The sequence below is a fragment of the Rhinopithecus bieti genome, unplaced genomic scaffold (assembly GCF_001698545.2).
Source record: "Rhinopithecus bieti isolate Rb0 unplaced genomic scaffold, ASM169854v2 scaffold_5750, whole genome shotgun sequence".
Lineage (NCBI taxonomy): Eukaryota > Metazoa > Chordata > Mammalia > Primates > Cercopithecidae > Rhinopithecus > Rhinopithecus bieti.
In genome coordinates, this window is record NW_016805082.1 from 1,805,000 (window position 1) to 1,818,421 (window position 13,422).

General features: G+C 42.9%; 1 protein-coding gene across 12 annotated transcripts in view; it reads left to right on the forward strand.

Moving 5' to 3' along the window:
* Window positions 1-11,607, forward strand: part of KCNJ1 (potassium inwardly rectifying channel subfamily J member 1) — a 71,795-nt gene extending 60,188 nt beyond the window's left edge. For 11 of the 12 annotated variants that reach the window (XM_017871182.1, XM_017871184.1, XM_017871183.1 and 8 more), the window contains one exon: window positions 9,830-11,607. In XM_017871182.1, coding sequence (XP_017726671.1) covers window positions 9,830-10,969 — 1,140 coding nt within the window. In that variant the 3' untranslated portion in view covers window positions 10,970-11,607. Of the gene's footprint in view, window positions 1-7,567; window positions 7,721-9,829 lie in introns of those variants that run through there. The other variant, XM_017871188.1, reaches the window with a different exon arrangement.
* The last annotated feature ends 1,815 nt before the right edge of the window (window positions 11,608-13,422 follow it).

The window sequence follows — 13,422 nt, forward strand, 5'->3', positions numbered from 1 at the left end:
ACAGCACAAAAGTAAATGTATCAGTTAAAATTACTGTTCACACCACAAATAAAAGGAAAGCATACAATCAAATATTGCAAGGAGAGGAAACTTGATTTAAATGGGGAGGGGGATCTTCTTCCTTCTTTGAGAAACTAACATTTACATGTCTTTCTGAGAAACGACATTTAACTTGAGGTCATGAAGTCAGCAAGGGGGTGGGGGTGGCGCTGGGGAGAGTAGCGTGCCAAGGGTTCCCAGCTGAGGAAATAGCAGGTGATACAGGACCAGAGAGGTTAAATGATCTGCTCCAGCCTCTATGGTTGGAGGCCGGGAGGCCTCTGATGCGTCTTTTTGCCTTTGTATCCCCAGTCTGCTTCCTAAACATGACCTCAGCACTGACTCCAAGGTCAAGAGCGTTGCCCTCTGCTAAAGCAGTGATGAGCATGGGGCCGGCTCATCATCACTGGCAGGTTTTCCTTATCCACCATGTGGTGGGTTGGCGGGTGGGCAGGTGGGGTTTGGGGGGGTTGCCTCCTCTTCCCACAGGAGCCATTGTCATCACACCAAACTTGTGCCTATAGAAGAAGTAACAACACCCTGTAGAGGTCTACAGATGTCCCTAAATGTAAAATGTCACTCCCACAACTTCAGGTCGTTTGCTTATGCCCACAGAAGCTTCCAAAAAAAAAGCATGATGCTGGACAGCGCATCTTCAGCTGCTCTCATGGCTGCTTCTTAATTCTCTTGATATCGTAACCATTTCTAAACTCTGCCTGGCTCTACCAGGCCCCTCTCATGACATCAGGGCCTGTGGCCTTCTCCTCCAACACACACCCTCAGATCCAACTCAGGGTACCTAGTGCCCTCTCCATCAAGCCCTCTCCTTCCTCCTTTTGTAGTGCTTTTGTAGATACTGCAAAACCCCAGAAACCTGTCCCCTCCTGATCCTTTTATGCTCACTATCTAAAAAGTTTTGGACCCTTGCTAGCTCTCACCCTCTTATGTGATCACTCACACAAAGCAAGGAAATGTGTAGAAAACCATTCCGGCAGAGTAAGTTGATGCTGAATAAATATTTACTTTCCCTCTACATTGTTTACCAACTGTGTTACGTATGCTTTAGGGTTTAAAAGCAAAGACTTCTCAGTTGGGAAGATCTAGATTCTTCTAATCTTTGCTCTTCTGGCTTTCTGCTTTGTGACCCTGGAGAAGTTGTTTAACTTCTCTGAGCCTCAGTTCCCAGCCTCCTAGAGTTACTATGAGTTTAAATCCAACAATACCTTTAAGAGATTTTGCATCAGTGCCTGGGATGATACTACAGGCCTTTGGGGGCCCAGAATGTCACTATTCCAGAGGGGCATCGCTGACATCGTGCTGCAGAGGGCGCTGTTCACTGAGACTGCCACAGTGTGTGTCTCCTGCAACAGGCAGCCGACTACAGTAACCCTCTCCGGCCACCTTAATGGCCGTTCCACACTCTCTGGAGACTGTTCTCAGCCCCAGTCTTTTTATTCATTCATCTGTACTTTGCACTTCCATTTTTACCCTGGTTTACCTTCTCAACCCTGGCTCAACCCACCTAACGTCCAATAAAGCCATGCTTTCCCTTAAAGTGCAGTTTAAGGGAAAGTTTAGAAGAGAAAATTCTTAGAAAATCTCTGGTATAGCCAAGTAGCTCCCATGGTGTGGCAGTGAGTTTCTCCTGTCCCCTAGGGTGTTCCAGCTCCTTGTCACTGTTCCTCACAGCCCCTGAGGATGTGCTGCTCTCTCTTTAAAACTCTGAACAAGGCAGGGACCAAGTACTTCTTTTTGGTCTTTCTTCATATAACTTAGACATGCTAGCATTTCTGAAGTATCTTAAGAAACTATTATGAAGCACAGCAGGAAGCAATATTGGAAATACAGTGGCCAGGCATGGTGGCTCACACCCATAATCCCAGCACTTTGGGAGGCCGAGGGAGGAGGATGGCTTGAGAACAGGAGTTCAAGACCAGCCTGGGAAGCATAATAAGACTCCATCCCTACAAAATCAACAACAACAACAAAATCAGCTGGGCATGGTGGTGCACACCTGTGGTCTCAGATACTTTGAGGCTGAGGCAGGAGGATCGCTTGAGCCCAGGAGGTCGAGGATGCAGTGAACTGTGATTGCACCACTGCACACCAATCTGGATGACAGAGTGAGACCCTATCTCAAAAATAAATAAATAAATAAATAAATAAATAAATAAATAAATAAATAAAAAAAAATAAATAAGAAAGAAAAGAAATGAAAAAGAAAATACATACAGGATAAGCATCCAGCTTCCAAAGCATTGATTTCTGACTACAGCAAATGCAGACTGCCACCAGAGACTGGTAAGACCTCACAAACACTTTGCCTGGATTCAGGCTTCACTAGCTCCCAGTGGTGGGGACATCACAGCTTCCAGTGCTTCCCACTGGGACCCAATCAAGATGCCAAGAAGAGGTATAGGTTTTTGTGGTGAGAGTATAGTTATCTTAGGATAACCAATGGCTTTGGGAAACAAGTTAGCTAGATAGAACTTAAAACCTGAACTTGAAATTTTTTAACTTATTTTAATGGGTTTTTCTATTGAACAATATCCTGGCAATATCCTGATTCTTCACTTCTTCATACAAAAACAAACATACGTACCAATTGCACATAGGCATGTAAGACTTGCGGAAGCCACGGAATGCAACTGGTTCTCGCCAATGGGCTTGTAAAATGGTTTTATTGTGTTATAGTTACACTTCTTATTTCCTGTGCTCTTACGGTCTTTCGTGGTGTCAGTGCCCTCCAGTCAGAAAGTACCCTGTGTTTGAGCAAGTTGGACTTTTTGCAGCTATGGAGACCTACACCATAAGCAATCACGGGGCATCTCACTGAGAGGGCTTTGGAAAGGACTTTCATAGGATCTGAGCATGTTTCAGGTGATGTGGTTGGGGAGAGGCTTAAGGAAGCAGTGCTTTGCTCTGGATTAGGTGCTGTTAGGGAGTAGTGATGATTCTATGATTCAATATGTTGATAATTCTTATTATCTAGGTGAGAAGACTGACGTGAGGCTAAAGCTGTTCTGGGGAAAGAAACAGCAGACACTCATCATATCCAGGATGGGGGGATATTTGGCCATTTTATGGCTTGGATAACGTTTGTGTTTTGACGGTGTTCAGACATTATTACAGAGTGACCTTGTTTTATCCCAGTCCATCATGATCTGAGTGGCGTGGTCTGAGGCTGACGACCTGTGAGATTGCTTGTGCTTGACAGGAGCAAGACCCAGTCTCCTGTGCCAGGAGAGCCAAGACCTTGTTGGTAGTTCAAGGTCAGCTCCCAGAGGTCAGGGCTGCTTTTCCGTTGGTCAAATCCTAGTTAATGTCTAGGGTGAGAGAAGAACAGCATCAAGCCTCGGTACCATGGCTCTTTTCAGCCTTGCCAAGGATAATTCTCTCCCTCTATCCTGTTCCCACCTCTCCAAGATAAGACTTCTGCCCTGATTATAGAGAAAACCTTTATAAAACATGTTTGTATTTTCCAGATTTCCTGTTCTGCACTGGAAGGATGGGCTCTGAAGCTAGCATAGCTGATAGACAAGATATGTTGTCAGAACTTTCGTCACTCTCATGGAAGCCTTTTCCTCCATTGGCTGTAATCTCCAATATGGCCCATTTTGCTCCACATGGTAGATCCCGATTGGCCTGGACTAGTGACCCCTGGTTAAACTGCCACACTAGTTTAAAATTTGTGAAGAAGTTATAACAATTGTAGCTATTTATTGCATAATTGCTATTTTCTAGGAACTTTACCTATGCTATTGCATTTAAATCATACAACAATGTTTGAGAGTATATGATTATAGCCATTTCATAGGTGAGGAAACTGAGGCTCAGCAAAGGTCACCTAACTGTTGCTCAGGTCACCTAACTGTTGGGTGGCAGAGATACAGTTCAAATCCATGTCCGTGCTAACCCAAACTAGAGGCCCTTCCACTCTGCCACGCTGCCTGTAGCTGTTACCTCTTCTGGGAACATTCCTGGCTGGGATCTCCTATCTTCTCCTGATTCCTTATGCACAAAGGCCAAGTTATTCAGAAAGTGCTGTACTCTGGCTGGCTGGCCCAGAGATGCTTACAGAGCACGGTGTGCCTCCTGAGACACCAACACCATCAGACCTTGTGATGCTCCAGCCCTTTCTCCCCAAGCTGTCTTCTCTGGAAGGAGGGAGGCACCTGGGAAGACCCTTGCTGCACTCACACCCTGGATACAGACACACTTTGGCTTCACAGCAGTGGGGACCCACTGCTCACCCCACAAAAATGTAGGGTATTCCTGAAGTGCATTCCCAAGTCTAGCCTGAAAGAGTCCTGAAGCTCAGATGCCCTCTTCTATGCCCATGAGGCCAGGAAAGATGGTTTCTACCAGCCTTGCCAAGTTCTATCTAAAAGGAGCCCATGCTGCTCCCATGTGAGCTGCCTGATAGTGGTAAAGACATCAGAGATAACTTCTCTGGCATTACCGAACAGGAAGGAAATGCCACCCTCTGTCCACCACAGGTTCTGAATGTGATAGGTGTAGTCTGTGGAGCTGGATGGTTTACTGCTTCTCGGGGCTCTGAACCTTGGCAAATCCAGCAGGGTGGCGATCCTCCAATAGCTTGGATGATTTTCATAGAAAACAGGAAGTCCTCTGCAGCAGCAGTTAGATGCACTTGTTTTCCCTCCTTCGCAAAGCTGAGTAAGAATACAAGTCCAACATCCACCCACCCTTCTGGGTCTCCTCTTTGGGGCCGCCTTAACATCCTGTCCTCAATCTTTTCAAGTCAGCAAACCTGCCCCATTACAATTCTTGAATTACTTATTCGTGAACAACTTGAGAGCAGGGGCTGTTACCTTGCATTGTTTCCTAGCACAGCACCTGGTATATAGCAGATGCTCAATAAATAGAGTGTTTATATTGATTGAGAAGGAAGAGGCTCTTCCCCATAATCCCATTCAATCGTTGCTATGGAAAACCCTCAAGAAATGTTTCTGGATTCAATCAACTGTTGGTAAAGCAGTAATTTTTTCATAGAAATGAATTTCTTCTCTACTGCAGTTACAAAGGGACAGGAGAAAATCACCTGACTTCTTCTCTCAGGCCACATAGCTCATATTTCCTACCTCTGACCTGAAATCCTGACTCTCAGAAATGTCCTAAAGTTAACTAAGGCTGTGGATGAGCTATGACAGGTTTGACTAAAAGGCAGACTGCAGTGTTTTGTTTTCTTTCTGTTTTCCATTTCTGTGGAGGAATAATAGACTTCTAATTCTAAATCAGAAGCAGTAACAGCCATGCCTATTTCCCTTTCCCCTCTTTGACAGAGTGGCTGTTCCACTGCTGAGCAGGCTAGGGTGGTAAGTGCTGTAAGAAATCCCAAATTCATAACGAATTGTTCTCAAGTCGTGTCTCTGGAAGAAGAGCTTCTGCACCTGGGTTCATCAGATTCGGTGAGGACCACAAACTTTGGTCCTTCCCTTAAAATGAGCACATACTGACTAAAGTAGATGTTACATACAAATGAAGCACATATTTTTATGGAGAAAAGGAAATTCAGGAAGAAAATATGTTTATTTTCAAGAATTTGAAGGGCTGTTAAATGGAGGAGACTTCAGACTCATTTAGAATTTCAATGAGTTTTCTCTGAAGCACAACTAGAAGAATGTTCTTTATCACAGTTTCTCCTTTAGTTCTATGAAAACAACATGTCAAATGGTACACCAAGTGCAGAGTGTGTTGGCTCCAGCTTGCCTTTGCAGCCCAATGTCTCACTGAGGCTTTCTATGCTCCATTATTTGCTTACTTGAAACTTCTTTCAGCTCCTCCATGTTTTCTTTCCTCGGTTGCCCCTGCCTGGGTCCCATAGAAGATTACACTGTAATGTGGTTAGTACTGTACACACATGACATCTCCATTAGAGTGGGAGCCACCAGATACTAAGTGATATAAGTGAGAGCAAGCTTATTGATTTTATATACTCATTGGTTTATTTATTTATCATCATTCAGCAAATATTTATAGAGTTTCTACTATGTGTGACTCTAACTCATCTTCAGGGCTTGGCCTCAGGGTTGCGGTTCTGCTCATGAAAATAGGTGTTCCCCGGAGGGCTCCCGCTGTTTCATATCCTGGCGTTTATCACTGGTCATTTCACAGTTGATTGATTGACTCATTTGCGCCGCCCTCTCTGCTGAAATGGGAGCTGCATGATGACAAGAACTGATGTCTAGGATGTCTAGTACAATGGTTAGCACACACAGTCAACACCGGGTATCAACACATCATCAGTGAATAATGATTGATAAATAAATTAATGTATACATAAATGCAATGAGTTTTCTGCCAGTTGAAGTAAGTTTGCAAAGAAAGGGTGGATCCCCAGCTGATGGGGATCTTTTAAAAAAAGTTATTCTTTTTGGCATTATACCAACCATGCTAGGTTGTTAATTGATTTCCTTAGTTCACTTCCCCATTAGACTATGAACTGCTTGAGAACAGGAAGAGTTCTATTTGTCTTTGAAATCCTACAGAATAAGCATACAATCAATGTTTGGGAAGTGCACAAAATGTCTATTTTCTGAGAATGGATTTTTTACAGAACAAGAATGCTGAGGCACTAAAGAAAAAGTGGCAGTAATGTAATCCACTTACTTTGCCAAGCCACTAAGAATACCCTGGTAAATATTAGCTAACGTGCAGCCCTTTGCTTGCTATTAAGATTTACTGATTTCAATAGAAAGGAACCTAAAAACTGAGCATATTATATAACGCAGACACCAGGGACAATCTCTAATCACCTAAGAGTTCATAAAATACATATTGGCTCTGTCTGTGGTTAGATTAAATGCCATTGTCTAAAAAAAGTAGGATCTGTGCAATAATGGGTCTGCCATGTGAATGACAGCTTTGGTTAGTGGATGAATTTATCCTGTATCATTGCATTCTCTAAGAATAATCCCTCTCACGCAGAACAAATAAATCAATAGCATTGGCTAACCCAGTGCATGTAAAATACACCTTCAGTAAATGCCAGGTTTTCCAGAATAATAAAGACTTCCAACAATAAAGACTTCTTTTAAGTCTGTTTCTTACATAACTTGTATAGAGAGATTAACGTGGTATCTTGTTTCTTCCTGGTGTGATCTTACTGTTGTCTTGTAAATATGTACTTATCTATGTCTGTATGTTCACCTGCATCTTTGTGAACACTTGGAAAACTCAGTATTTCAGTGGGTTTCAGAGAATAGGCTGGGAGATTGATGATAAGTAACTATTTCCGGCCAGTAGTTATTAGGCACAACTTTTAGGAGAAACAAGTGAGCAATAGAGCGTGGCCAAGGAGAGGAAGGCAATGCTGGAACCCAATCCACTCCTGCCCCCCAGGGACCTTAGCTGATGGCTTGTCATGTCTTGGCATGTTGATATTCAAGCCATGTGATGTTGGAAAGAAAAAATACATATTCAACTTGGGGCTTGGTCTGAGAACAACCAATTGCCTTGGTTTAAATCACACGATTCCACTATCAAATTAAGTGTTTTCAAGTTAACACAAATTAGCGTCAGTCCACTGACTGTCGCCTACAATAAATTAGGCTGAGTCTGAAAGAAATCAGTCTGCATAGAAAGACCAACTCCCAGCACCACTTCCTTGCTTTTTCCAGCCATGAATGCTTCCAGGTGGAATGTGTTTGAGACATTGGTAAGTGGAGGCTGGGGAAATCACCTCTCTGTAAAGCCAGGCAGATAATGTTTCATTATTAATGCAGGCATGGAAACCCAACGTTATTCAAGTGATCAATCGGGATACTTCTTCACTCTACAGAAATCTTCTTTACCTGTAAAAGTAAAGTGAATTTAAGGGAGGCTAGAGGAGCAGGGTGGTGGGGAAAAAAACTCAGAAGTTGGTGTGTTAGGAGCCATCTCTGGAATTACAATGTATGACAAAGAGAATGTGGATTCAATTGATAACTGTTGGTTTTAGAATTTACTATTTGAGCTGAGAGTCACTCTCTGGAGAGCTGGATAAACAGTGCGACCCTGAATGCACCTGGGAGAGAGGTCAGTCCACATGGGTGTAGACCAGGGTAAAGGATGCGTGTACGAGGAAAGGAGGAGACCACTTCCTCCTCTGTACTTCACATGCACCATCCCCTAATCTCACTGGGGACTTGAGGCCAATGAGGGCAGTGTGGGAGGAGAGGAGGGCCCTCTGACTATGTGCATTGTTGTTTATTCTCTTGGCAGCATTTTTTTTTCTTTATGTCTTTAAGACCTGTTCTCAACATTTCCAATCACCACAGCTGTGGTTTTCTTGTCACCGCTTCGACTTGGTGTTAGCTTCTTGTGTTTTCAGCTGGGTTAAGGCCTTGAACAAGACACTGTGGGATATCACTATTATTTAAAATGTATCACTCAGTTGGTTTCGCTTCCTAGTTCTTACGAATAAACACATTTTCAAGGGGATTTTGAAATCTATTTTAAAAACATATTTGCATTTAATGAAAAATACCCTGAAGACATTGCAGACCAGGGTAGGCACACCTTGATATTCTTGGGCGTAGGGGAGGAGGTAATCTAGCGTTTATGACTTTAGGTTTCACCATCGCTGGCTGTTTATGGGACAGTCCCTTCACTATTTTGCTGTAAAATGGAAGTCACATAACATCATCTATAAAAAATCAGTTGAGCAGATAGGAATTTGAAAAATGTAGTTCATTCACTGAATTATTTCATTTATGTTTACTGAATAAACAGTAGGCACTCATCAACTGTGCTAGCAACTGGGATATAGGAATGAATAAAGTATGATCTGTCTTAATGGAGTATTATTTAAATCAATGCTCCCCAGTCCTCCAGCTTTGGAGTAGGGAAGGAAGTGTGAGCTGTGTTGATGGTGGCTCTCATACTATTCATTTTGGGAATCTTGGGAAACCATGGGGAGAGAGTAGGAACAGGGTTGTAGATTTATGGAGAAGTCCTGTGAGACCATCTGGTTGGATCTGAGCTCTGTTCTAAATAGTGTTGAGCATTTAACAAAAAGAAATGTGACCCATACTTGTCTAAAAGTATTTTAGGGAAGTGTAACTTTAGAATATAACATTTGATAACTGAGACACGGAGTGGTAGAAGCTCCCCTAGACTGGAGGCAGGGAGCCCTATATTCTAGTTGTCATCCTGCCACTGGCTAGGTACATGAATTTGGACAAGTCATTTAAATTTTCTGAATCTCAGTTTTCTCACTTGATAAAAGAGAGAACAGAATTGAATTAGGATTTTTCTTGATATATGAGTATCAATAGAAGTACATAGATGATTTAGGAAGTATATTGATGAGTGTTTTATGGATCAGTTATTTATTTTGTATATCTCAAAATATATATAATGCTCAAGTCTGTGATTTCTCAGAAATTATTGCTTAACATAAGGCTAAATTTATGAGAAGGTGATTTAAGTAATAGTCAATAAATAAAAATACAGGTCATAATTGGTTATTACAAACATATCTAAGGTTACGTGAGACTAGTTGAGGTCAGGAAACACTTGAATATATAATCTCTTAGTTTGTCTCCATTTCTAGCTCTCTGTAATTATTTTGACTCTTTATACTTGAGTAACATGGTCTTCCAGTGGAAAGTTTCTATCAGAAATAGCACTGCGGTATCCAGAATAAACTTGTCAGCTTGCCAAATGATTAGTAACCCAGATAATTTTGAATGATCTTTTCGTAGTTAGGTCTTTTATGTGAGTCACCTAGTTCACTATTGCTACAAACATAATCCTTTTTTGTTTTTCTTTGATGTGTTTTCAGGTCAGGGTGTTGACAGAAAGTATGTTCAAACGTCTTCGTAGATGGGTTGTCACTCGCTTTTTTGGGCATTCTCGGCAAAGAGCAAGGCTAGTCTCCAAAGACGGAAGGTGCAACATAGAATTTGGCAATGTGGAGGCACAGTCAAGGTTTATATTCTTTGTGGACATCTGGACAACGGTACTTGACCTCAAATGGAGATACAAAATGACCATTTTCATAACAGCCTTCTTGGGGAGTTGGTTTTTCTTTGGTCTCCTGTGGTACGCAGTAGCGTACATTCACAAAGACCTCCCGGAGTTCCATCCTTCTGCCAATCACACTCCCTGTGTGGAGAACGTTAATGGCTTGACCGCAGCTTTTCTCTTTTCTCTGGAGACTCAGGTGACCATCGGATATGGATTCAGGTGTGTGACAGAACAGTGTGCCACTGCCATTTTTCTACTTATCTTTCAGTCTATACTTGGAGTTATGATCAATTCTTTCATGTGTGGGGCCATCTTAGCCAAGATCTCCAGGCCCAAAAAACGTGCCAAGACCATTACATTCAGCAAGAATGCAGTGATCAGCAAACGGGGAGGGAAGCTTTGTCTCCTAATCCGAGTGGCTAATCTCAGGAAGAGCCTTCTTATTGGCAGTCACATTTATGGAAAGCTTCTGAGGACCACAGTCACTCCTGAAGGAGAGACCATTATTTTGGACCAGATCAATATCAACTTTGTAGTTGATGCTGGGAATGAAAATTTATTCTTCATCTCCCCATTGACAATTTACCATGTCATTGATCACAACAGCCCCTTCTTCCACATGGCAGCGGAGACCCTTATCCAGCAGGACTTTGAATTAGTGGTGTTTTTAGATGGCACAGTGGAGTCCACCAGTGCTACCTGCCAAGTCCGGACATCCTATGTCCCAGAGGAGGTACTTTGGGGCTACCGTTTTGCTCCCATAGTATCCAAGACAAAAGAAGGGAAATACCGAGTGGATTTCCATAACTTTAGCAAGACAGTGGAAGTGGAGACCCCTCACTGTGCCATGTGCCTTTATAATGAGAAAGATGCTAGAGCCAGGATGAAGAGAGGCTATGACAACCCCAACTTCATCTTGTCAGAAGTCAATGAAACAGATGACACCAAAATGTAACAGTGGCTTTTCAACAGGAGTAAAACAAAGTCTCTAAAGTTCCTAGTGGCTAGAAGCATTATGAAGCAGTCAACAATCCAGGGGTACAAAAGTAGGATGAGAGCTTTCAAAGTCTACCAGCACAATGACCCCTGAGCCTCGCAATTGTGATCCCACAAGACATGCATCTCTACAAGGCTACTGTATTAGAAAGTGCAATGCATTTATATGAAACTGGCATATGAGAGCCATAGGTGCTCACTTGGAATCTTAAATATGATTATTTGAGCTCATATAAGGTTGATGGGAGCAGACAAAATTATCAAAAGTTTCATGGACAGGCCGAATATTTTTTAAAGTTTCCTTAAAGAAGTTACGAACTTTAGAAAGGATCAGGGAAGAATAATAATCTCATTTTGATTCTACTGATAAGAAAGACTCCACTTTTATTTTAATGTGAACTTTTACTCAAAGAAAAATCGTCTCCTAATTTGGGGAGATGAACCAACCAATCAACGACAATAAGAAAATGCTTACACAAGGAACAATTTGAGGCTCTAAGCTTCTCATGTGGTACATTTAGACAGGGGCTAAATCTACACACTAGAATCTTGATAATACCTTCCTGTAAGACAAATGCTTTAGTTAGAAAAGTGGTGGGATGGCCGGGCGCCGGGTGGCTCACGCCTGTAACCCCAAGTACTTGTTGGGAGGCCGAGGCAGGAGGATCAAGCAAGGTCAGGAGATCGAGAACCACGATGACAACCCTGTCTCTACTAAAAATACAGAAAATTAGCCGGGCGCCGGTGGCGGCGCGCCTGTAGTCCCAGGCTACTAGGGAGGCTGAGGCAGTTAGAATGGCGTTGAACCCAGGAGGCGGAGTTCTTGCAGTCGAGCCGGATCGCGCCACTGTAACTCCAGCCTGGTGGCATCGAGCAGACTCCCGTCTCAAAAAAAAAAAAAAAAAAAAAAAAAAAGTGATGATATTTCTTTCAATCTGTATTGGATGGCTTCAAGGGCTATAAAACTGTTTATAAAGAGCATTTCCTGTTCTTCCAAGACAGCAATGAGGAGTTGGAAGGTGCAAAGTCAGTAGAGAAGGGAATGTATCATTAATGCACCTGAGAAGAAACAGTTTCATGTGTTTCTCCACCTAGAGTTTGTACTGGAACGCTGTTTCTAAAGAAGAAGTGGGAAAGAGAGAGGAATGGGACGGAGCTCCACAGTCAGAATGTTACTATGTCTTTCTTTCCTTGGGAGCCCATCTTCCTAAAAGGGATCAGCTTATGGAAAGATCGACCTTGAAGGGAAGGTTCTACTGTGAAAGTCTTTTTCAGATCCCCACCTGCATCATTTTGAATGTGTCCCGGAAAAAAGCTGGTACTCAAAGCTGCTTAGGAATCAAATGTTTTCTGTGTGTTGATTAATATAGTAAATTTCTGAAACTGTGCATGCACTTTGATTATTATTATTATTATGCATTAACTGAGTCAGGTCCCAGGTGAAAATCCTCTGGCAGATAGAACCCCCTCCTGGAAGGGGTGGGAGGAGTGGAGAGGAAGCAGATAGGACACGTTTGTTGTCTGGAGTCCTCAGGAGGAAATTACCCTGGCCACAGACACACCCCTTCCGGTACAGCTCCATCACGCCTCTCCAGTGTGAGTCTTGGCACATAAAACGGCAGCTGCCCACAGTTGGTGGGAGGGATGGCTTATGTTTTTGCATGCCTGGGTTGTGTTTGTACAGATCCATGCACCACTCCTGTCCTTCTGACTAAGAACAGTGGGAAGTCTGATGTGTTTAGGGTTGCACACCTTGTCAGTGGCTATAACAGTGGCTGTAGCTGGCCCATGTGGACCTCTCATTCTGTGCCTGTGAGTGCTTTGGCACCACAATGTAATGTGCTGACAGGAAAAAGAAATCAGGTATCACAAGCTTGAGGGAGCTGGAATTCTCTGTTGGCCCACTGTCATGATGTAGCCCCTTCATAAACTGGAGGGAACCTGTGTTGACACTTGTTCCCAGCAGCATGCATTCCTCCTGGTGTATTCTCCTGCTGGCTGGCAGCGTGCATGTGGATGGCTGGAAGTGAGATGGTCATAAGCAATCCATTCCCTTTGATTGTTTAGGGAGCTGAACAACTGACATCTTTCTGATTGGTATTTACTTCTGGGTTATTCGGTGGAAGCCTGTCTGCTTCTAAATATCCCTTTGCTAGGATCAAGACACTCTGCACCTGGAGTCTCTTTTTTAATGGAAATTCCCATTGACCCTCTAGCAACCATTAACATAGGTACATCCAATTAAGCCCCTAGGAAATGAGGCCTGGAACAGGTAACTTTTGATAGGTCTAAGGAGTGGCTGGAAACCAAAAGCTCATAAAACTCCTGTGCATTTCAAGAAAGGGGTTAACAAGGGCATGGGTGCTCAAGTAGTAAAGAGAAATGAAAAATAGCTTCAGAAGGCCAAACTGC